This window comes from Drosophila sechellia, chromosome X (genome assembly GCF_004382195.2).
Source record: "Drosophila sechellia strain sech25 chromosome X, ASM438219v1, whole genome shotgun sequence".
Classification (NCBI taxonomy): domain Eukaryota; kingdom Metazoa; phylum Arthropoda; class Insecta; order Diptera; family Drosophilidae; genus Drosophila; species Drosophila sechellia.
This window is the reverse complement of record NC_045954.1, coordinates 11,828,999-11,853,636: the sequence shown is the minus strand read 5'-3', so window position 1 is coordinate 11,853,636 and position 24,638 is coordinate 11,828,999. Positions and strand designations below refer to the sequence as shown.

Here is a 24,638-nt window from a genome sequence, read left to right as displayed (position 1 = left end):
ACTTACCCTATATAGCATCGATAACAAAAACAGCGCAATAGTAACACAAACAGCAGCAACAAAGGAAATGAGCATTGGAGAAACAACAGAAGGCCAAACCCCTGACAAAAGCCAGCAATGAACGCGCTTCCGCTGAGAGCTTCCTCTCCGATTCCTGAACCTATTTGTTAACAATTTTGTAGATATACTATATGCACGTACGAGTACCAGTTTCTTTTTACTGCAATAAACCTTGCATGGCTTTTGTCGCGGAAATTGTTTCAATATGGTGTAAATTATTGAACACTTTGAAAATTCTATCTCAAACCCTTTTTAGCTTGTTTTTCGCGTGAATCTACAATCGCATTCAGGTAATGAACATTAATCAACCTAGTATTTAACTCTGTGGCCCAAGGTATCAATAAATTAATACCACTACTTTGTCTATCGTAGAATAGGGATATTAATAACGTTTCCGTTTGAAGTTTTCATTTTTTTTCTTTCCCTCTATAAAATTTAAAAAATTTACCTCCAGGCCGTATTAAAACCAATTTACATAAAAAAAATTCATTAAATATTACCCTTCTAGCAGGGTTTTCGGTTGTAGCATTGGGACTTTCCGTTGCGGTAATTGGTGCTACTCATATCGCATGGATGTCCTGGAGTTCTAGTACTAGAACTGGGGGAAGTGGCTCCTCGAATATTTGGTGTACTTGGTGTTTTTAGTGGTCTTGAGGTTCTTGGTGTTCTTGGTGTGCTTGGTACTTTTCGAATACTTCGACTGCGATTTGGAGACCTCGTTGGTTGAGGAGTTGGTTGAGGAGTCTCGGGCTGAGTTTCATTAGCTACCGAATTCTGGCTATAAATCAATTCATCGAATGGTCTATAGTTATCCATGGATTGAAAGCCATGCAGGGAGGTATCCTGTTGAGAGCTAACACCCGTGGACTCAAACTGTGGCATTGAAAGGTCATCTATCCTAGGATGCCCGGAGTTATTAGAGGTTTCTGACGTATTCCGAAGAACCCTGGTCACTGAAGTTGTCGAGCTATGGACGATCACTTTATTCACCACTTCCGTGGGTCCCTGTGTGGTGTCCTTCAGTATAGTTGGAGCACTCTCATCGGCAAGCTGTTTACAGATACTTGTCTGCCCCTGTCGATGGGATTTTATTGCATTGTGCTTCTCCGTTCTAGTGGAACTTGGCAAAGCCGTGGAGTTAAAGAAATCCGGTTGAGTCTGATCTTCCAAATTTTCGGTGGGCATGGTCAATTGATGGCGACGTGGTTGATAGGATACGTCCTCAAATGTAGGCATTGTCACATCCTCCAATCGAGCGCCACTACAATTTTCCCGAGCTCGAGTTCTGGCGGTTTTCTGCGGAGACTTAGAAAGGCAATTAGCAGATTTATCAGCTTTATCCTGCCGTGAATGATACGAAGGAGCACTCTCGTTGGCCAAAATTTCCGAGGGATACGAAATGTCGGGCGGACGTCGGGCTATTGGTTTAGAATCATTCATAGCTAATGATTCATTTAGCGGCATAGAAACATCCTCCAAACACTCGTTTGTCATCTCGGGTATATGTCTTGAGGTCATGCGAGAGCTTGTAGCAAAACTGGGTGCACTCACATCCTCGAGGCATTCGTTGGTCGTAGGTCCTCCGCGCGCTCCGCTCACCTTAACCTCAACGCATTCACTGCCCTGGGTTCGATTTGAGACTCCAGAGGGCATGCTGATGTCCTCCAAGCGAAAGCTGTTCAATAACCCGTGACGAGATGACCCGGAATTTTCGACAAGCGTTGGCATTGTCATATCCTCCAGGCACTCATTTGTCATCGACCTTTGATTTGGCCTGGGGTTTCGCGAGTCTATGCATTGGGACGTCAAGTTCCCATGTCTTCGATTGGTTTCCTCAGACGTACTTCTTACGAAGGGCGGCTGACTCACGTCGTTTAAGCACTCACTTGGCAAAGTCATTTGCCTTTTGGGTGTACTGAATACTTTTCCATATGATGGCATTGTCTGGTCATCTAGACATTCGTTAGTGGTCACTTCATTTCTATACAGCGTCCTTGGCGTGGTGCTTCTTCCTGGTATTGAGCTAGTATTCCTTATATGTGATGTCATTGAAATATCCTCAAGGCATTCATTTGTAGCTTGACTCTGACCTAAAGTACCAAACGATGGCATAGTCATATTATCCAAGTTTTCGTTGGTCATCGCTCCTTGACATATTTGGATTTGCTGTGGGCTTCCATGACTTGGATCACCAAACGATGGCATTGTCATGTCATCCAAGCACTCTGTGGCACCATTCTGATTCTTTCCTTTCGATGGTGTGGGGCACCTTCTTTTAGACATTCCTGAATTCGTTCCATATGAAGGCATTGAAATATCTTCAAGGCATTCACTAGTAGCTTGACCATGTTTTGAACTACCTAAGGAAGGCATCGTCATGTCATCCAGCCGCTCGTTAGTCATCGCCCCATGTCTGGATCTTTGCACCATCGATGCTCCCCGTCTCGTACTTTCTAGAGGCATAGGGCTATATCCTCTAGACGATCCTGTATTTTCACCACATGGAGGCATCGATATATCCTCAAGACATTCAGTAGTAACAAGTCCGTGGCAAGATCTACCAAATGATGGCATAGTTATATTATCCAAGTTTTCGTTGGTCATCGGTCCTTGAAATATTTGGAAATGCTGTGGCCTCCTTTCTGTAATCAATCTGAAGGACTCAGGACATTCACTAAATCCAATTCCATGACTTGGATCACCAAACGATGGCATGGTCATGTCATCCAAGCACTCTGTGGCACCACTCTGATTCTTTCTTCTCGATAGTGTGGGGCACCTTCTTTTAGACATTCCTGAATTCGTTCCATATGAAGGCATCGTCATGTCATCCAGCCGCTCGTTAGTCATCGCCCCATGTCTGGATCTGTGCACCATCGATGCTCCCCGTCTTGTACTTTCTAGAGGCATAGGGCTACATCCCCTAGACGATCCTGTATTTTCACCACATGGAGGCATCGATATATCCTCAAGACATTCATTAGTAACAGGTCCTCCGTAAGATCTTCCAAATGATGGCATAGTCATATCATCCAAGCATTCATTGGTTAACGTTCTTTGCCTTAAGCTCTGGATTGGCCTAGGACCATTTCGCCTAGTTGAGCGTGGAGTTTCTCCTAAAGTTGGCAGTGTACTTCCAAAAGATGGCATAGTCATATCATCCAGACATTCTTGTCTGGAGCTCTGAATTGGTGTAGGACATCTTTGCCTAAGCGATCCGGTATTATCGCGATATGAAGGCATGGAAATGTCCTCGAGACATTCATTTGTAGCTGTAAATCGACTTGAAGTGCCATAGGATGGCATGGTAACTTCATCCAAGCATGATCCTTGCATTGATTTAAAGGTTTCTACGTTGGAGGCTCTCGTATTGTTAACGTACGAAGGCATTGATATATTCTCAATACATTCATTAGTATTATTACTAATATCCTTAGTATGTCGTCTGGGAGTCCTACGACCTGAAGATTGTGAAACACCTCCAAACGATGGCATTGTTTGATCATCCAAGCACTCGCTTGTGAACTGCCCTCTTCTAGGAGTCGTCGATCTTTGCCGCGGACTACTTGCTCTGGATCTACCCGATAAATCTCCAACAAAAGGCATCGTTACATCTTCCAGACATTCATCAGTCCGCATTTCAGATAAGTCCCTTACAGGTGGCATGGATTTCTGACTTCGTGAGGTACTCTTACCCCTAGAAGCATATGAATTCCCACCAAATGATGGCATTGTCACATCCGCTAGACATTCAGTGGAGGAATGAGATTTGCCTATGGTGCGTCTACCTCGGAAACTCGATCCAACCGATTTACTTTTTTCAAATGCTGGCTCACATTCACCTCTTCGCGATATTCCAGAAATATTGCCGAAGTTGGGCATGCTCATGTCGTTAAGGCACTCGCTGGGTAGGCCAGTAGTTTGTCTTCTAGATGGAACAGAAACACCTGCAAAGGACGGTGCACTCATGTCCTCCAGGCACTCACTAGGCATGGTCATCTGCCCCTGTGCGGAGGCCAACGAAGGCATGGTTATATCATCCAAGCACTCATTTGTCGGTCGACATCTGGTGGAACTCGCGCATGGTTTCGGCGATGACAGTCTTCCTTGTCTTCTGCTGGAGCCTCGGGAGACGCTTCGATCAAAGGATGGGGCACTAACATCGTCCAGGCACTCACTTGTCAGGGTCATTTGTCTTCTGGACGCAGCTGATACTCCAGGCATTGAAGGCATGGTCATATCATCCAAACACTCGTTGGTCATCGAACGATGTCTTGTACTTTGTCGGCCATCTAGACTTCTGCTCCTGGATTTGGTAGACACATCTCGAAAAGGTGGCATCGATATGTCCTCTAAGCACTCATTGGTCATACTACCTCTACCCGAACTTGCGAATGATGGCGCAGATATATCTCCAATATTTTGCGATGGCATTGTTAACTGCTGACGTCTTGATCGTTTTAATTTCGATGTTTCCGATATTCCTCCGCAAGATGGCATTGACACATCATCCAGGCATTCATTTGTATCTCCACATTTGGTTGAGTTGGCAAACGAAGGGGCTGATATATCGTTGATATTGGTTCTCTGCCGGCAGCTCGATCTTTGAGAACTGCTCCTCACAAAAGATGGTGCACTTAAATCATTCAGACACGCGTTGGAACGCGTTAACTGCCTTCTGGTGGATCCTGAAACTCCACCAAAGGATGGCTTGGTCATATCATCCAAGCACTCGCTTGTCATTCTGGATGTATATCGATCTGGACTTTTGCCTCTTGAAATGCGTCCAAAAGATGGCATTGTCATGTCCTCCAAACATTCGCTGGACATTGTTTGTCCACGATACATTCTTCCCCTGGAAACATTCGATATTGCCCCAAAAGAAGGCATAGTAATTTCATCTAGGCATTCGTTTGCTATTGGTCCCGGTCCCCTTGAGATACTGACATATGTGGGCTCGGATATATCGCTAATATTTGACCTTGTCATCAATCTTTGCGTTTGGCGACGACTTCGGTTCGGTGACGCACTCAATGATCTTCCAAACGATGGCATGGTCATGTCATCGAGGCATTCACTTGCCTGTCGTCTGGAGCTGACTTTATCAGTTGTATTACGCGCACTCCTGGATATCTTCCTCCGTCGCGGACTTCTGCTTCTGGATACCTCTTCAAATGCCGGCATTGATATATCATTCAGACACTCGTTAGTAGTTCGATCCCTGGTTGTATCGCCAAAAGATGGCGCTGATATGTCCCAAAGGTTCTGCGAAGGCATCGTCAATTGCCGTCTGGGACTCTGTCTACGAGATCTACTCCTTTCGAAAGATGGCTGGCTTACATCCTCCAGGCATTCGCTTGTCATTGTCGGCTGTCGTTGCGAAAATGCATAACTATTGTCAAACGATGGCATGGTCTCGTCCTCCAGAACGTCCTGCGACGACATGACCTCAAAGCATTTATTTGGCATCGATGCTTCATGATACGAGGGCATTGATTGATCCATTAGGTTCTCACATCGGCTTGGTAGAGAGAAATTCAGATGACGTCCAGGCTCACCGCCATCATTAGCCTGTGTGCAATCCATCGAGGGTGCATTTGAAATGGTCGTCTCATCCACGTGACTGGTTATATGGCCACTTGGGTCGCGGCGGGTGTATATTCTGCGATGCGTTTGCTGTAGGTGCAAACAATTCACATTAATCGCCTTAAAGGAAATGGTATTAATTAAATGCTTACATGTTGTTTCATTGCGCAATCATCCAATCCGCGGAGTTGACTGGAACGCTTCATGCGTTCTCGAATCCTCCTAAAGCGATCCAGAATTTCATCATAAACATCATCCGCATGGCATTCAGAGACATCGCACATATCCGGAGCCGAAACATCGGCCAGAAACTCTTCCCGCAAATCGGACATCTGCGATGGCAGGCTAAGATCAAATCCAGGTGCCGACATATCCGCCAGGCACTCCTCTGGCAGATTGCTCAGGTTAATTCCCGTTTCATACGCTTGACGACGTGGTTGAGCCTGGCGAAAAGTTTCCATGGCCGCCGCATCCGTCTCATCTGAATAAAAATAAATAAATAAAAGGAAATCAATTCAAAATTAAATAAGTAAAATACTTTCGAATCTAATCACATTTTGGATTGTAAAATGTATTACAATCAATTCATTCAAATACTTACAGGTCATATCCCTAAACATCCTTGGATGGCGCCATTCCTCATTGCCCGTCAAACCGAAATCGTTGGGGTTGTATCGCCGTGCCCGTCCACGAAATCCAGGACGAAGATGCTCCGGAGTGCTAACCAAATCGGCACCCTGTGGTGGACAACGTGCTACCTGGATGCTTCTCGGGCTTCTGAAAAGAAAGGCCCAATGTTTTGTGTAAAAACCTACAATCGCTTAATGCGAGAGATACACTCACCGATTGTTGCATTCCACAGACGCATTTGGACCGATTTGCCCCCTGTCCCTACTGTGAAAATCCTTGGGTAAATGGGCGCATTCCCATAGATAACTGCGTTAGCAACTCACCTCATCTTCCCCGCTAGTTGTGAAATTGGCACGGCATTCAATCTGGATGAGAATATCTGGTTCCGAAAGTGTTTGAGATGTGTGTCGTCTGCTCCAGGAAAGTTGTATGAAAATCAATAGGCCAGTAGGTCAGTGGCTGCTCCGATTCGTTGGAATCGATGCCAACCCAGTTCCATTCCCACTCCCACTTTCAATTTCTTCCTTTTTTTCCGCTTTTCATGTTGCGCAGACAGACTGGCAAAGTGTGTCAAGCATCCGTGACTCTATTTCTTATCCAATTAAACAATTATGGAGAGCTCATTAAGGCAGGTTGTTTGAGAAGCGCCGAGAGCGGCTTGATTTCATTTTATTCGTTTCTCTTTTTCAATTTTACTTGACAACCACTTCCGTTCGCTCTTGCCAATTTTTTCGATTTAAATAGGCCAAAGGAAGGCGAAAGCAAAGCAGATGCAATTAGCATTTAGCGGGCACATAGTTTTTCATTCGGTTATCCTTCGACTTCATTGGCTTTTCATAGAAGACTGAATCTATGGTGGACAGAACAAAAGATGATGATGATGGCTACGAGGTGTTCGAGCCGGCTAAGCGCGCCAAGTCGTCACACGAAACCGCTTTCATTTCCGCCAAACACAATTGCATCATTAGCGATGCAATCTCCGTTACTTAACGTAACCGCAACATGCCGGAAATGAAATCCGAGGCAAGCTGCTGCTCCGCTGGCTAAACTTTTGCCACGGTGAACGACTCGACAAGTGCGGCTGGCCGGGAAAGTCGGGAAAGCTGCGAAATCTGCGAGAGCTGTACAAAAAAAAAAATAATAAAAAAAAAACCAAAGAAGGACGCTCGTACGCCAAAGCACAAGGAAATATGACGTCGCCATGTGGCATAGGAATAGTCAACGCGGATTGGGATAAGAACGATAGACGCAGGACGAAATGACGCTAGGACCCAGAACCAAGGCAACCGGAAAGCGAACGGAATGATGCCGCTGCACAGGAATAATCGAATGAAGCCAGATCCTGGTCGTGGCCTGGTCCTGCTCCTGATTCTGGTCCCGGTCCTTGTCCTGCTCCTGCTCCTGCTCCTGGTTCTGGTACTGCGGTACAATCTGAATGTGAGTCCGTGGCCGGCGTGCGTCGAGAAGCGATTACGACGAGCCGCTTCATTTAGCTGGGGGTTGTAATGCCGTGGAGTGGAGCTGAAGAGGCGGAGCAGGTCCTACGGCGTCAGCCACGTGCAAATATTTGACTTAAGCTTGGCAAAAGCCACACATGCGAGGGCTGTTCAAGCAGTAGTCCACGCATTTGTGAAACCCAATCACTATAAATAACTGCTAAAAGTGTTGCGTATAGCCAAGTAATATAGTGCCATGCATAGACATTTAAAAAGTTTAAACATTAACTTAATAAATAAGTATGGCGACTTCGAATCGCCTAGCATTCTGTGGGTTGCCCCACTCACTATTCGACTGTAATTTGTGAGGGTGCCGTGCAGCAAGCAATCAACTGCTGCTCCAGCAGCCGCGTATTTGCATATGCACCCGTCTCCTGCCACCCGCATCCTGCCACCAGCTCATCCATCCGCCCACTCACCTGACAAAACGCAGGACGAAGCTACCGGGTTGTCACTTTTCGCACCGCTTTGTGCCGCATTAATGCGCATATTAAAATGGACGCAGACGATGGCGAAGGCATGCAAAACTAATGTCAGTCGTCGGGCTTGGCCATAAGCCCAGAAACTTGATATTCATATGAGGCCGAAGTGCACTCAAATAAATATGGAGCACATTTTAATCCGGTAAAGTCCATATAAACAAATTTGCAATTAGCAAAACAAATATTTGCCTAACGCACACAGTTGAAATCATATGTGGAAAGCACATTTTCAGAAAGTTTAGGATAAATTGTTTGTTAAAATAATATTATATATAAAATATTACTAATAGACATTGTTCCAAATAACTATTAGTTAAGTTAAATAAGAAAATACTCAGAATTATACATTAAACGAATACAGGAATTAGAATTAAAACTAAATCTAACATTTTTGTGCAACATATTCTGTGCCCCTGCGTTCTACTCCTTGTGTTCGGGAAGAGGAGCAGGACCTGGACAAAAGGATTGCTGGCGACTGCCTCAAGGCTACAGACGACTTTTCTTTCCCCCCCAAAGTTCGGCGAACGTTTAGCTTGCTTACTTTCCAATTTGTTGGCCAAAAAGATGAAGGCGAAGGGGTTGGTACATGCGCCCAGACTCCATTGACATCATAATGCGATGGAATGGCACAAAGGACTGTGGACTTTGGACTTGGGTGGGGCAAACATGGACACACATGCGGCCACATGGAGAGCGATTAGCGCGAGTTTATCAAGAACTCCTTTCTGCCCCATTGAGACCACAAAGCCACAAACACCGCAGCTTCATCAAAGATACATTATGTGTGTGCATAGATTATACATTCACAAACATCGGGCAATTGCTATTTGGCCATTATCAAAGCAAAAGGCCACTTGTTCAGCTCATTGGCAATCAGGAAATGCTATCAAATCAATAACTAGCCAAGTTTGGTTTGAACAAACAAACAATTGGTGTTTGAAAATCGGCGGCAAGTTGGGGGTGGCACAAAACGGGTAACTTTTCAAATTCCTCTTATTTAAGCCAAGGTGGGAAATGCAAAAGTCCCGAAAAGGACTTCGTAAAACATAGAATTCATCTGAGAAAAATCCCTGTATTGTATCTTGGGACAAGTGGCGCCAGCCAGCGGCGAAAATTGGCATATTGACTTAAAGCTTTTCTTTCGAAACTTCCAAAAGATATACAGTACTTTGGAAAATAACGCTAACTAAAGCTAACTTTTAAGTAACATTCATAATTTTAACATTTGCTTAGCGCATGCTAACAGCTTTTTAAGATAATTTAAAATTTTAAAATACATTTTTTATGTGCATAATAATAATAATTTCGAAATAGAGCATTTTCTAATGAACGAATATCTGGGATTCAGTTTGCATAAAATGCTTAATAAATTATTGAAAAACTGTTCTACCATCTAACTTCACCAGTTCTTCATATTTTTAATATCCATTATTGGTATTTCACATAAGGGTCCTTTCGTGTCCCAGATTTGGAGTAACCACCCCGCATCGAATGTGAACTAGGAACCACTTACGTGGAAATGCCAGCCCTCGTCGAATTGGTTGGCTTGACAACTGGCCCAGGAAAACTGGCCAAAACATTGGACATCCTGGCGTTGCCCGTGACGACTACCTGTCACAGTCAGCTGTCCGCCGGTGGCTGGTAAATAAACAAGCATTTCCATTCAATCACAAATAGAGTTGCAGTGAAAACCGACCAAATTTCGATAGATATATTCACAAAAATGGCCCGGTGTTAGATGGGTTTACTGTGCGCCAAGCTGCGCGACTGCTGTTGTTACCAAACCATCAGCTGTTGTCGGACTAGTTCGCCTCCGATGGAGGAATTCCAGGTGCTGATCCTTGGACCCTCGGGCAGTGGCAAGACGGAGCTGGGACATCGCTTGAGCAGAGTGCCACGTGGCCAGGATGACCAGGAGGCCACGAATGGAGTGCGTTGCTATCAAATGAAGTCAGCAGAGGAGCCACCACCTGCACGGCTTCAGCTCACCGAAGTCGGTGGCAATGCGGAGATGCAGCGCCTGTGGAAGCATTATTATGCCTCCTCGCATGCCCTGATATATTGCTTCGATCTGGGTGCGGATCCAATGGAAATGGAGGGCACATTCTCACTGCTAACCGATTGCCTTGTGGGCACTCAGCTGGCTGGTAAACCAGTGCTCCTGGTGGCATCACGTCATCGGGTTGGAGTCCAGCTGTACGACGTGGAATATGCCTTCGCTTTGGAGGAGCTGGCCAAATCCTGCGGCTGCCCACTGCTCATCTGTCACATGGACGAGACGGATGACTTGCAGCGGGGAATTCGATGGCTATGCCACCAGTTGATGGCCAGAAAAACGCAATTGGATCAGCGGATTCGATACGATGTAAATATGCAGGTGAGGCAGCATACCAAGAAATCATAAAAAAAGCTATCTTTCCTTTGTGCAACTTTCCAAATCCAATTATCCTGAATCCTTATTTATATTAAATTTTTCCTTAATTTCCAGGCTTGGCAGCGTCGAAAGCGATCGCTTTTGCCCAGCGCAAAACTAGCTCAAGTTCATAGACATCGTTTTCGGCGACAGACACGAAAGGTGAGCCAAGTCTTGTATAAATAATAACTTAAAATTAAAAACACCATTATTTATTACTGAAATTCCCACAGATATTGCCTGCTATCCAAGGATTTGGTGGAACAAAAAGACGGCCCAGTACAGCACCACCCAACATTTTCTTTGTAAATTCGCAGCCAGAAGAAACTAACTAGTTTTGAAAAAAAAGTGATCAAGTGCGCATTTAAAGTGCCAAAAAAAAATGAAATTAAACCATTAAAGTGTTTTTACCAGTGGCTATTTTTGCCCTTAGTTCAGTCTAGTAATTGTAACAAAAACATGTTGAATTAAATGTGAAACCCTTTTATTCAAACAATTAGCAGTCATTATATTTTTTCTCAAATTGTAAAGAAATCTCCAATGTAATTGTACACTTTTGCATGTCATCGTCATTGATCAAAGTTAAGCTGTGAAATACAAAACTTGCCACTGAATTGATATCAGCCAAATATCTCAATGCCATTGAACAACAAGTGAGTGCAAGTGGAACGCAAATTCAAGTGAATAACACAGAACACAGAACAACTCAACAGAAATGTTTTCTGAATGTGTGTTGATTTTGAATTTGGCATATCCACTGTTTAGCCTGTCAATTCGAATCGAACAAAAGTTAATCAATTGTCCTGGTAAGCGGAGAATTATGCATTTCGCACAATTTATGACGAGCCCTCCGGTCGACTCTGTTCGTTGTCAGCTCTAATTAACAATTACAAGTTGGACCAAGTGGCCAGGATTTTGAATTTGACATTGTGTGGCGTTTTAAATTACATTTCTTAAAGGCTGCCACTATTACTACACCAGCGTTCAATAAGATAGCATCGAATTTTCATATTGATTCAAATATTCTAGTTTAATGCTGATCAAGCATATAGAAACTTTGCATTTATATCAAAATTCCATTTCAACAGCTTAAGGTTTGTTAAGTCTAAAAGCTTTTATAACCATCACATAGAAGAAACCTACATAAATCCCCTCAAATTATTTGTGCTATTATCTAGACCGCAACTGTATGAAAGTAAGTATGCAAAAAGGCATCGCTTTCGACCAGATTCTGGCCAGACATCCTGATGGGATATGAACGTGGGTATCGCCGAGGAGTGGGTGGTGGTTAGGTGGTTACCGGGTTGAGTGTCAGCCAGTCGATGATGTATTGCCGAACAGCAATAAGCAAACCGCAAGGAGGAGCGCACACACACACATGGTCGGTGATTCCAGGAGGCGGGTGAAATCAAACAATTACTAATACACTGACATCGATTCGCACCCACTTCCCTGTTTTCGAATAACAGGGATGATGAGGTGGATGCAGGATGCAGGATTCAGTATTCAGTACTCCGGATTCGGGTTGGTGGACGGAGAGATGGTGACATTGATGATTGCGGCTCGTCGGCGTCTGGAGACGCCGGAACGTGTGCTCGTAATAATCCCATGGCGCACAGACACGGTTGAAACAATAGGATTCACACATAGGATTCATCACAAATATTATACTACAGCACTTAAGCAATAGGAATTTTGCTAAAATGTATATATTGCTCTAATAAAAATAATTATTAATATTGAGACAAAACTATAAGTCATTTAAATTTACGTATGTAACTTCTGTGTTTAAATATGCATAGAATTTAAATTTTATTGACGTTCCCTTTTTTGTGGCCGCTGCTGTTGCACCAGCCTTCGCTGCAGTTAGTCCAAACTGCCAGGATCGCACGCACACACACCAATGCAAACGCACATAGCCAAGGACACCAAGCCTTGTACGAATACGAATACCAATACCACCTTACCGCACCCAAACAAACATGTGTCGCCGTGTGTTGTAGCGAAAAGTGTAAAATAAGCATCAATCATCGCTTATTCGAGTTGTCATCAATCACACACACGCCGCACACACACACACACACACAAACATGGGCTCACGAAGGATACGCTGCGGTGACACCAACAACAATAACAACAGCACCCAAAACAGGAACAACAACTGAAAAAGGAGAGCCCACCGATGTCTCACCGTTATCCTGGATGGTTAGTTTTTGTGGCAGGGGGGGAGCAGCAGCATCTGTATCTGCAAATTTGCAACCCCCCGGCCAACAGTGTTGGTAATATCCCATAGCTAGATATCCCTCTGCAGCACAACGTGAAAAAGGATCTACAAGATACAGTTGCTGCATTGTATTTACTTCTTAGTTGCAATTTCAACTAGTATAGGGATGCGTAAAAAATAATACAAAATATAGAAATTCTTCGTACAAGTAAACCTACATATGGTACATCTTGTCTCCTATAATTTAACCACTTACTTAATATACGCTATAACCTTTTTGGAGTATCCTTCTAATTTTTAGCCAAAATAAACCCAGTACGCTTTCTTATTTCCCAACACTGTTCAATACCAAGGGACGTGGTGTGCGTTATCCTTCCGGTCATTGTCCTCCGAGGGGCACTTCTAATCCGTTTCGCCGGGCGAGTTATTAAATCATCAGGTTGCACGATCGCGCCTGTCACACGTCTGTCAACAGTCAACGGCGCTCGAAAACGCGTAACCAAATATCCAGATATCCGAATATCCGAATAACCGAACAGGAGGGAGGACAACCCTCATCAAGGGTTATACATACGTACAACTTTTTCAGGGTGACTACCGCGTGCGTCAAGGCGGAAAATAAAGATTTAATCGCCATTTATGGACATTTTGCAGACTTTTTACGATTATGCGCTCGTATGACGGCCAACCAACCAACCAACGAGTTGTCAAACAACACAAAATGGGACAAAAAAAAAAAAAAAAAACATAAAAGAAGGAGGGTGAGTTACCCCCTTGAGGGAGTGAACGGCGATAAGCCATTGCCCAAAGTGCAAATTAATCTCCAGGACTTGTCCCAAACTTGTTCATCAACTCGATAACTGTCGGCACTCCACGAATGGGTAGTAAATCACTTTGAAATGAACTCCTAACTAAGAATACATATCTTAATGTATATATGTATGCCAGGCATAATACTAACTAGTTTATTTAGTTTTATACATATTTATCTAAGATAGCTCATCTCTCATTCCCATTTTACACTCCCAATAGAGTATAACTTTCTTTTAACATAGCTCCACTCCTGGTCAGCGGAAAACAATTGTCCCGGTCAAATGAGAGCGGGTTTCAATTTCATTTCGGTGCAACAATGCTGTTATGCTAAACGGATCCGGGTCTAAAGTTTTTACGTAACCAATCCGCCTCTGGGGGGCGGCCACACAACTCCAAGCCTCATACAATAAAATCGAATAAAGTCACGCCGCTTTAACATTTGCGGTCAACACGTGAGGCTGTGGACAATTCGTTTCCTTCGCCTCCTTTTTTGTTCCTTTGCGCCTTTTTTGGTACTTTGGCGAGGTGGGGATCGAGGGGGGGGGGGGGTGGGGGGGATGAACTGGCGAGGTAAACCGGGTGACACGATATACGATGCGATACGCTGCGCTCATTGTGTGTGCGCCAAACAAAGTTGCCGCAAAAAGGCTGCAGGACATGTGCACGAAATTAATTTCCAGGGCAGCCGGAATGAAGGACGCGAAGGATGGAGGCGGAGGAGCGCTCATTTTAATCCAACATGATATCGCCCACAAAATGCAAAGCGGCCGAGGTTGCTCCACTGTACAGTGCGACTTCAATGGATCAAACGGAATGGCGGTGGCTAAAGGGTTTACTTCGCAGTGAGTTTTCCTTAACATGCATTTGAAAATTTAGGTAGTACTATTATTGAAGTATTTTTTGAAGTAAAGTATTTTAAACAAATGAAAAACCTTTTATGTAGTTTAATTTTATATTGATTAAGCAATATTTGAGCCAGAAGACGTACTTCGCTTAACCAGTATGTTGTTAAACAATATTGACTGTATTTCCTGACAGATCCTTGGCACGGACGTAGCTGCAAAAATCCGAAAGCGGATTAAACGTATTCGTGAGAATTCGTCAACGATTTCACACCTGTTCGACGGGGCAGCAGCGAGGAGCTGGCCACGAATACGGACAGGACCTCAATCACGGCCCCTCTCGTCCGGAATGGCATAAAATGCCAATTAGAATTTCAAGTTCGCAGTCCGTTGGTCCGCCTTAAGCGCTCCATGTTTGGGTTTTCGCCACCCACACTACTATATACATACATATATATCTCGACTTTTCCCAACGCAAATTGTTTATCGCCCCCAGGGGTTCTTTATTAACTTTACGGCGTATCGACCGAGTGAGAACTGACCTCTCTTCTTTGCCGGCGGCTCAATCTCCAGCCCTCGACTTTCGATTTCCATCCGCTTCAACTCGATTCGATTCGATTCGAATGGATTCCATTCCATGCCATTCGATTCGATGCGATGCGAATCGCATACGGGGGGAATACCCGGCTCCACTCTCAGATCCTTTGGCCATAAGCTTATGGCCCCTCGCCGCCGTCTCTGTTTTAAAACATTTTTCCCTTTATTTTTATTTTATTTATTATTTTCTTTTTTTTGTTGGTCAACGCGTAACGCGGAAATGCACTCAAAATATTAAATGCTTCAGTAGTTTGCAATTATTGTGTGAGGCGCACTGCCTTGTGCTTAATTCATAATGCGCATCGAGCTCAAGCTGGTAAATGGGAAATTGGAGTTGGCAGTTGGCAGTTTGGAAGTTGGAGGTTTTTTGGCCAGGCCTCGTGGTTCTCAGGGAGTTGGAGCCCATCAAAGAGCAGAGTATTCGCATTTCGCAGGGGACTGGGCGAAACCATAAAACACTAAAAGGCTAATGGCGAAAAGGCATGCGACTCACGTATACGGGGATAGTAATTAAGGGATTAATATTTATGAATTAACATAAGCATGCCCATGTGGCGGAAAAATCAAAAAGCACAGGAGATATGATATATATTTATGAATGTGGAACAAAAACTAAAACTTAATTGAATAATCCAACAATTAGTGGTGAATTTAAATTTGTTTACTTATTAATTATGATAGATAAACTAATTTATACTTAATGCAAGTGGCAAATTAAATAATAAGCACAATTTTTCAGTTTTATAATAATAATTTTAGATTGCTTTTACAAAAACCAATCCAAGAATTAACCCCAATCACTGAAAAACAATTGAAAGGCGCATAATTTCATGTTCCATATGCCGAAAGGGAATCTCTAAACGAAATTAGCGCATTAAATTGGCCAAATGGAAAGTGGGCGGGGCCAGGGCGGGGCGGGCGTCATATTTCCCAGTGTGTGAATGTATGTGTGTGTATGTAATAAACCATAAATATAAATTCCCAGGCGCTTTACGAGCCGACAGCAAAAAGAAGGAAAAAGGATTACATGCCACAAGGAGCAGGAGCTGGAGCAGGAGCTTCGATAAAGCAAAGTCTATGAGATTTACGAGCAGATTTCAAGAGTTACAAATACATACATGACTTTGGCCTAGGATGGTGCGGGGGGGGAGGGTGGGTAAAATGAGGGCGAAAAGCCGATACAAGGATACGCACAGCCGCAGGACACGGATTTTATGTTCTTGGACGACGGCGTCAAGTTGCCAAGAGCAAAACTTTCAATTGCATTTCGGCCAAGTTTCGTTCGGCTTATCTTTATTATCGCCGCTGTTATTATCCTGGCCCCCCAAAAGTCGTGGTCCTTGGCCAAATTCCCAGCCAGTATCCTGCTTCCAGGATTCTGCTGAACGCTGGCAGGCCTCATAAAGTATGTCATGTGTCATAAATGACAGATTCTTAGGCATACTTCATTGATCCCTTTGGCCGTCTCGTTTTTACGACGCTCCTTGCTAAATTGTTGCAGTATCTGTTGCCAACAAACACACATGCTAACACTCGAAGACATCCTGGCACGCACACACACAACGCAAGTTGTGCGTGTTTGAAGTTTGCTTTTGATAAATGAATGGATTTTCAAAGGCGACGTTAATGAAATACGCACACAGGCACAATCACGAGCAAGGATGCTAGACGACGAAGGATTCCTGCGCTCCAGGAAACATGCGTGTGTGTGTGTGTAGTATGCCCCCCGTATATCCTTCAATCTATCAAACTCACGTGTCTGTCGTGTCTCAATTTACTTGCTTACTAGCTGCTCAACTTGCGGCCCGTTTGCTTCCTTTGCAAACACTGAAACCGAAACCGAAGCGGTTGCCCCGGCATTTTGATAGAGTCCGCTTTTTTTTTGGCATATTTATGAAGTCCTGGCGGTGAAAGGATTTTGGACTTTGGCTCCGCAAGAAAACAAAAAAAAAGGAAAGTGCCCACTCTTTGCAGCAGCGAAAAGGATTAGCATCAGCTGGCTATGTTTTGGAGTTCTACATGTCGGAAAATCTCGAAATATTCAGTATTTCTATTTCTTATGCCAGCTAACTCACTTTTAGTTTGCTAAATGTTCTTTTTTAAATATTTATTAACACTAGTGGCAAAGTTGATGCATATTAATAATAAATTGTTGATTTTTAGAAGCATATTATTCGTATTGAAGATGGAATGTTAAATTGTCACTTCCCTTGAACACTAAGCCCCAATTTGATGACCCTTAGAATGAATTGCGCATATTTTTAGCTTGCAATTTCAATGGTAGTAGTAGTAGTGCAGGTAAATTCCACGACAATCGCCCAATGACTTCCCCCGGTTGCGCGGCTTAAAAGTGTGCCAAAGAAAAGCCCAGTAGAATCCGTTGCCAAGGCAAAGGAGCCAAAAAGCAAAAGCGAACGCATTAAAAGCAACTTAATAATTCAGATCAAAATCACCAATCAGCGCAGCCGACATGTTGACAAACGATGCCGCCGAACATTACCATCTTCAATGGAAAAGCAAGCGGGCAAGTCGAGAGGAATCGGGCAAAGCCGGTAACAAGGAAAAGCCAAGAGCAGCAGGCAAGGAGGCACCTTCCATCGACAGCGACGACGACGACAAGAGATTTACATTTTCAAAATCGAATGGCGGCATAAGCCACCGCAAAGCAAAAGACACGCAACCACGGGCATAATGAAATCCACGATAAACAAGATAAACGAACACACAAAAAAGAAGAGTCACAGACAAACAAGGACATACGTGGAAGTTATAACGAATCGATGGAGACCCTATATGCTATATGAAATCATTAAGAACAGTGTTCGCACAAAATGCGAGCTTTCAAGTCAACCTTTATTCAGCTTTACTAGAAATTTCTTTAGATTTTAAGTACATTTGTATATATTATAAATAAGGAACAGTATCCAAAATATTATCTTTTAAGCTACACATTAGGTTAAGTTCAGAAGGAACTGAACGATTCCTAGTGAGTTAAAGATTAATGAATAATAAATGTCTGTCTCTCCGCTTTAAAAAAAAAAAAATATTTTAAGTCCAGTGTTCAGTAAATATATCTTAAAAAATTAAGCAATAATGCGACCCAAATCTTATTATAATATACCATAAAGATGAGAGCAAGTGTTTGAAGGACAACACGCATGCCGCGTGGAAGGGTATTTGCGAAACGGAGAAACGAAGCACAGGAGCTAAAATATTTATATCTATTTCAGCTTGGCCGCTTTATACAATTTCTATTTTGCCACACCCCACGGTGTGTCTCCCCTGAACCAGCAACCACCATCGAAACAGACATCGAATGCCGTGCAACACCCACTCCAACCGCCACGACGACTTCGTTTGCAATCAATGAAAGATTTATGACAATACATCGAAGACTTGGTGGAGTGGTGGAGCTCAAAGGGAAGGCAGTGCCACATATTGTACTCAGGAATTTGTTTTTATGTCACATCATTATTTTTATTATGACGCTGCCACTGGCCTGTTATTCGAGAGTGATTAGTGGCTAAAAATGATTGCGATGCCATCGATGGGCGGTGCCAGTAGGGTGGACCAAAACGCTATTTAAAAGAACTTTAATCATTTCATTTAATAATTTAGTCATAATTAATTATCTATAATTCTAATAATAACTATATCAAATGTAGTTTTCTAAATTAATACAAGTCGGAAAAGAACAAAGCTCTGGTTCACCCTAGGTGACCATAAACAAATATGCCCATAACGAGCGATGGGTGGCGATAAGGAAACTCTGAGGCATATTGGGTTACCCAGCTCGTCGGTAACTGAAATGAATTGGAGTCAACGCCAGAGTCGAAGTCCTTTGGATTTGAATTTTGCCTCGCATGGGCTCTTCCGGCGGATCGCAATCGATCAATTCAATTAGCAATCGGAGCAGGGATGTGTCAGGACTTTGGAATGCTATATATAAAGGATCGGCGATAACTCCATTTGTCCATGGGTTCTTGTTTTTTGCCCTTTTGGATGCTTCCAGCGGATGTAAGTGGAAACTCTCGGTGCGTGTAAAATGCCTTTTCGGTATGTTGAAGTGTTTTTGTTGTGCTGGGTGTGTGTAGGTTGTGTGCGTATTACAAGAGCAAGAACAACAGCAGGCGGAAAGAGTTGGACAACAATGAAATGCTTTTAGCCTGCGAAACTGCCAACTGAACAGCGCCAAACGAAATTAAGTTAACAACAAAGTGAGGCAGCGAGGAAAAGTTTCCTGCACTGTTTTTATTGAAAATTGAGTTAAAAAACTGAAAGTGTCGACGATGTCATCCCACGTCCGTACATATGTATGTGCTTCGCATGTTTGTCGCATGTCCTTAAATTCCATGACCAGAATTTCCCGCCCACTTGTCCCGCAAAAGTAGGCAACACTATTAGCCAACTCATCGGCAAAGTCATTGGAGGCGGCTTTTAGCGATCTGCAAATTGAGTGCAGTTACGATTCACATTCCAGTTACATCGTATTCGAATTTTACCACTCCAACTATTGCAGGTGGTCTTTTAAGAAAGCTTTTTATTGAACTAACACCAACAATTAATAAATATAATAAATGATAATAAACAAACTAGATTTTCAAAATTGAATTCTAATTTATTGCAGATTTTATTTATTTTAACGAAAATTCAATACTCACGAAGGCTGTAATCCTTCTAACTTGATAAAAAATGGTCACACAGCAAAAGGAATCACCATTTTATACCCCTTATAAGCAATACTAAACACCCCTTTCGCTTTTTAACGGATTTTGTAAAATTAATTTTTGGCCAAATTTTCGCATTTTTTGTAAGGGGTACCATCATCAAAATTTGCGAAAAATTGAAAAATCCCAGAATTCCCAAACTTGAATGCAATTCGATTGGGATTTAAACAACGAACTCAGCGAGGTATGACATTTCTAATTTGGGTCATTATTTTCAATGTTTTGATCAAAATACCGATTATTTTTTTCACAAAAAATCTGGAAACTTATTTTTGGCAAAAAACTCAATTTTCAATTTGCCTTTTTAGGCGATAACTTGACTAAAAATGGTCACACAGCAAAAAGGATTACCATTTTATACTCCTTATAACCAATACTAACCACCCCTTTCACATTTAAACGGATTTTGTAAAATTAATTTTTGACCAAATTTTCGCATTTTTTGTAAGGGGTACCATCATCAAAATTTGCGAAAAATTCAAAAATCCCAGTATTCCCAAACTTGAATGCAATTCGATTGGGATTTAAACAACGAACTCAGCGAGGTATGACATACCTTATTCGGGTCATTATTTTCAATGTTTTGAGCAAAATACCGATTATTTTTCATTACATATTCAAATATTTTCTTTTAAAGTTGTAACCAAAAGACTGACTGCAAAAACTCTTGATGGTCATTTTTATCAAAACTTTTCTAAAAACTACCATAATGACAACAAAAAATGGTGTTATTAACCAACCTTCGTCTTCGATTGGAAAAATTTGTATGATCAAAATTATCAAAAAATGAAAAAAGCCTAAAATTCAGTAGCAGAGCCCCCCGTGTCACGTTGCAAGCAACCGCATCACGAATCACGCATCACGATACGCCGATATTCCCGGTGCCACTCCCCCGTTTACCCGATTCAACCTCCCACAATTTCAGAGCATTGTCTTTCGACTGGCACTGCTAATTGGAATGTACATAGGTACGCATATATACAAGCCCCTTGAAAAGATTCCACACTTTCCGTTTTAATTTAACAATATTTTATTTTTAACCCATCTAAACGCACATTATCCCATTTAAGACCATAGTTTTAGGTCGAGTAGTGTTGTATAACATGTTAGATTCGATGCAAGCTACTGTCCAACGGGACCGGTACCATCGAATTGTGAGATTCCAAAGGAGATGCCCATCACCAATTATCCAGATGCGTTGCGAAATTTCTTTCCCATTTCTGCTTTACAACAAGCAATGGCGAGTATTTAAGTTAACAAAAGCATGAAACTCTGGAAATATTGTAAGATTTCTGTAGCGGTTAATTTTTTTGTTAATTTTGTAGCTTACCAATCCCACGATTATATATGTAAGCATGTAGTGATAAGTCGAATTAACTATAATATGTTAGACTTTAAGCAAACCCCTCAGCAGGACGATGCTGAAATATTAGTTAGTTAATGGAAAAAAAAGAGCACACTTCACTTACTTACTTTTTTGTGTTAAGCGGTTGCTTTGCAATCCGTTGCCATTGCTTTCATGTCTTTACAAAAAGCAATGGCGAGTATTTGAGTCAACAAAAGCATGAAACTCTAGAAATACAAATGTTGTACGACATTCTGTGTAGTTTTTCTTTTTTGGTTTGCTTGTAGAATTTGTAGCTTAGCAATTACACAATAATTTGGAAATTTTTAGATTTTTCGTTCCGAAACGAGTTGTGCTCCAGACGAGCTCTGGTGGCAAACTGAATATATTTCGGGTCGGGCAGGGGTACATGGATTTGACAGCTCCGTTTGTTGGATGAAATTAGATCCAAGGACAATGTGATCAGTTGCCATCTACAAGGTATAACATTCCATATTTGGGCCATTCCTTTCCATATTCTTTACCAATACAAACCATCCCTATCACTTTTTGACGGACTTTGTTAAATAAATTTTAAAATATTTAAAAACCAAGAATTTCCACTTTTAAGTTTGAAATTTCAATGCGAGCTCAACGAGGCATGGCATTCCAAAAAAAATGTTGTTCTTTTACGGAAAATCAGGAACCAACTTTTGTTAGCTGTAATTTGGCTACTAATGCTAACTTGGCTCATCACTGGGTAACTATTGGCCGTCCCTCTCTTTCTCGTGCTATCGTAATTTGAGCTCTGGTTTCGGCTTAAGCCTCGTTTACCATTGCTGGTTCAGCGTACCAACCATATTTTAGTTGTAAAACCATTTTATACTCCTTATAACCAATACTGACCACCCCTTTCACTTTTAAACGGATTTTGTAAAATTAATTTTTGTCCAAACTTTTGCATTTTTTGTAAGGGGTATATCATCAAAATTTGCGAAAAATTTAATAATTCCCAGAATTCCCAAACTTGAATGCAATTCGATTGGGATTTAAGCAACGAACTCAGCGAGGTATGACATTCCTTATTTGGGTCATTATTAATAAACTTATGGACAAAATACATATGAGTTTTTGACCAAAATTCAGAAAAACTATCTTTTTCAAAAAAGGTTAAGCATTGATGGGATTTTGTATCGTCTAAAAGAATGTCTACTAATTTTCATCAAGAATTAAATATGAAGCAAAAATCAATTAATAAAACCCCGCTGGTGCAGTAATATTTAAACGAGTGTGTGCTACTGCACATGCTCGTAATGTGCTCATATATTTCAACCTGTGGATTAAATGTGTGGTGGTATCCTGTCTGATGCCCGAAGATCCTTCTCGTTTAGCAGAAAGTTTCGAGACAGTGGAATGCCAATAAAAGCCAGGACATGGACATTCCGCAGAAAGGATGCTTAAATCAGCGCATATCAATGTATGCGTGTGCGCATAAAATTTATGAATTATTGAATCTATGAAAATATGAACATCACGTACGCCCCCTCTCGCTCCCCCCGCCAACAAACAATTTGAGACAGAGGGAGACGGAAGACAATCGCCCAGGACCAACTTACAGTTATGCACAAAGAAAGAAAAAAAATGGGAAAAAACAAACCTGGGTCGGCTGGGCGAAGTCTGCCAAATGGGAACTACGACTATGTTTTTTTACAAATACGACTAGGGAAACCCAATTTGGGATCATCTCGAGATTTTATGGTTATAACTTGACTAAAACGGTCACACCGCTAAACCAATTACCGTTCTTTACTACTTATTTCCAATACTCAAATTCCTCTGCACCATTGAGATCAGGTGCTACCCTAAGTCCACAATTTCCATGTAAGCTAGGGTATTTGAAGCTTCGGTTTGCTGCACGACCCGCCAACATTTCTTTATAAATAAGTTTGCGCATCGGTCCGCGCTTGTTGTTTGCCAAACTTTGTTCATCTGCGTCGACGTGTTTGGGACGATGGCTAAGACCCCGCAGGACTTCCTGAAGTGCAGGATTAACACAACCAACCACCCAGATCAAAAACTTTTCTAATTTGCGTTCAATGAATCGCGTTTATTTAGACAAGAAAAAAAGGAAATGCTAATAACAAGCAAAACGATGCAATCCTCTCGTCCAACGCGACCGGTCCCATCGAGTTTTACTCCGTTATATCTGTGATGACAGTACGATTAATGCAATTGAATGGGTTGAAATGCTGTTAAACATACCTATCCTATGATAGGAACGATCTTCATTAGTTTGCATTTAAGCTGAACCAACCGAAGGAAGAGATGAGAACGGAAGAACGGCCATTTACCAACTAGCAAGCGGAACGAAACCCCATATATAATAAGCGCACCAGTCGCATCCAAAACGATGCGATCATCTAGTCCAAGGGGACCAGTACCATTGTTTTGAGGGACATACCATAGTAATCCCGTTGGCCAAACATCACGTGTTCGTTTCCCAGCTGCGTTAAAAAATTTATTAGTTAATGGGGGAATTAAAAAAAAAAAAAAAAAAAAAAGTAGCTACTTACTCTTTTTGTGTTAAGCGGCTGCTGCGCATCCGTTGCCATTGCTTTCACGTCGTTACAAAAAGCAATGGCGTGTATTTCTGGTTTGGTTATGCAATTGATTGTTGCCAAGCAATCAATTAACATATGGAATGGTGAACGGGATTCACTAGGTCAGTGCGGTAGAAGCATCTGTATATTCAGGATAAACATACGTTTCGTTTCAGAGCTTACAAGGCGAAAAAAAAAAAAAAAAAAAAAAAAAAAAAAAAAAAACTTACCAACTGCACTCAGTTTATATATCAGTGTGATTATATGTGTTATTTTAGGTGTTGATTTCATTTTTGTAAGAGCGTCCCTCTGAACCGAAGCGGACCGAAGTGAACCGAAGCGAACCGAAGCAAACCAAAACTTTTTTTTGGTTTCAAAAAAAACGAAAAATTTTGTGTTTTTTTTCACATTTTTATTTTTCCGAAACGAGATGTGCTCCGTACGAGCTCTAATGCCGAACTGAATATATTCCGGGTCGGGCAGGGGTACATGGATTTGACAGCTCCGTTTGTTCGATGAAATTAGTTCCAAGGATAATGTGATCAGGAATTTCTAAGCGGTATGTAGGCAGTTGGCCATGACCAAATCCGGAAATTCATTGCTGCATCATAAAGACACCCATATATGCATTTGCACAAAGTATTCAACTTTATTTAATTAATTTCTTTTTCACTAAAGAACGTATGTTATTCCACAATTGTCATCGCAATACTAAAGCCAAAGTTGCTTCTTGACCATAAAACTTACTTACTATTTAAGTACCTATTTACTCTAGTCTTAAATAAATGGTATTATATATGCAGTAAGCATAATGTATATACTTTATTTATTATTAAGAATATCG

The 24,638-nt window shown here is 42.0% G+C and overlaps 2 protein-coding genes and 2 long non-coding RNA genes across 6 annotated transcripts; 1 reads left to right on the top strand and 3 right to left on the bottom strand.

The window, feature by feature from the left end:
• Positions 1-478: 478 nt before the first annotated feature.
• On the bottom strand, positions 479-6,705 carry LOC6620206. Its single transcript, XM_032726068.1, has 5 exons — positions 6,600-6,705; positions 6,490-6,540; positions 6,248-6,423; positions 5,799-6,127; positions 479-5,736 (listed from the first exon to the last, which is right to left on the bottom strand). Exons 1-5 carry the CDS (start codon positions 6,602-6,604, stop codon positions 565-567), a joined length of 5,733 nt encoding a protein of 1,910 aa, XP_032581959.1. The 5' UTR covers positions 6,605-6,705; the 3' UTR covers positions 479-564.
• Positions 6,706-9,608: 2,903 nt separating this feature from the next.
• Positions 9,609-11,244, top strand: LOC6620198 (ADP-ribosylation factor-like protein 3). 2 transcript variants are annotated; one of them, XM_032725238.1, is made up of 4 exons: positions 9,609-9,895; positions 9,964-10,631; positions 10,743-10,829; positions 10,901-11,244. In XM_032725238.1, exons 2-4 carry the CDS (start codon positions 9,993-9,995, stop codon positions 11,000-11,002), a joined length of 828 nt encoding a protein of 275 aa, XP_032581129.1. In that variant the 5' UTR covers positions 9,609-9,895; positions 9,964-9,992; the 3' UTR covers positions 11,003-11,244. The 2 variants fall into 2 exon arrangements, with proteins under 2 accessions (XP_032581129.1, XP_032581128.1); XM_032725237.1 differs by having other exon boundaries at positions 9,609-10,631; positions 10,901-11,243.
• A 9,839-nt stretch (positions 11,245-21,083) lies between these two features.
• LOC116802109 lies at positions 21,084-21,618 on the bottom strand. 2 transcript variants are annotated; one of them, XR_004362477.1, is made up of 3 exons: positions 21,340-21,618; positions 21,201-21,291; positions 21,084-21,142 (listed from the first exon to the last, which is right to left on the bottom strand). It is a non-coding gene; the product is annotated as an uncharacterized LOC116802109 (long non-coding RNA). The 2 variants fall into 2 exon arrangements; XR_004362476.1 differs by having other exon boundaries at positions 21,344-21,617.
• Positions 21,619-23,280: 1,662 nt separating this feature from the next.
• On the bottom strand, positions 23,281-24,259 carry LOC116802094. Its single transcript, XR_004362468.1, has 4 exons — positions 24,025-24,259; positions 23,768-23,935; positions 23,457-23,698; positions 23,281-23,400 (listed from the first exon to the last, which is right to left on the bottom strand). It is a non-coding gene; the product is annotated as an uncharacterized LOC116802094 (long non-coding RNA).
• Between the last annotated feature and the right edge of the window lie 379 nt (positions 24,260-24,638).

Excerpts from the sequence above, each read along its gene's own strand:
- LOC6620206 (XM_032726068.1), bottom strand. Across the intron at positions 6,424-6,489 it reads TCTGTGGAATGCAACAATCG|AAGCCCGAGAAGCATCCAGG; the intron begins GTGAGTGTATCT and ends CTTTCTTTTCAG. Across the intron at positions 6,128-6,247 it reads GATGTTTAGGGATATGACCT|ATGAGACGGATGCGGCGGCC; the intron begins GTAAGTATTTGA and ends ATTTTTATTCAG.
- LOC6620198 (XM_032725238.1), top strand. The coding sequence starts at position 9,993 with ATGGGTTTACTGTGCGCCAAGCTGCGCGACTGCTGTTGTTACCAAACC. Across the intron at positions 10,632-10,742 it reads GATACGATGTAAATATGCAG|GCTTGGCAGCGTCGAAAGCG; the intron begins GTGAGGCAGCAT and ends CTTAATTTCCAG. Across the intron at positions 10,830-10,900 it reads TTCGGCGACAGACACGAAAG|ATATTGCCTGCTATCCAAGG; the intron begins GTGAGCCAAGTC and ends AAATTCCCACAG.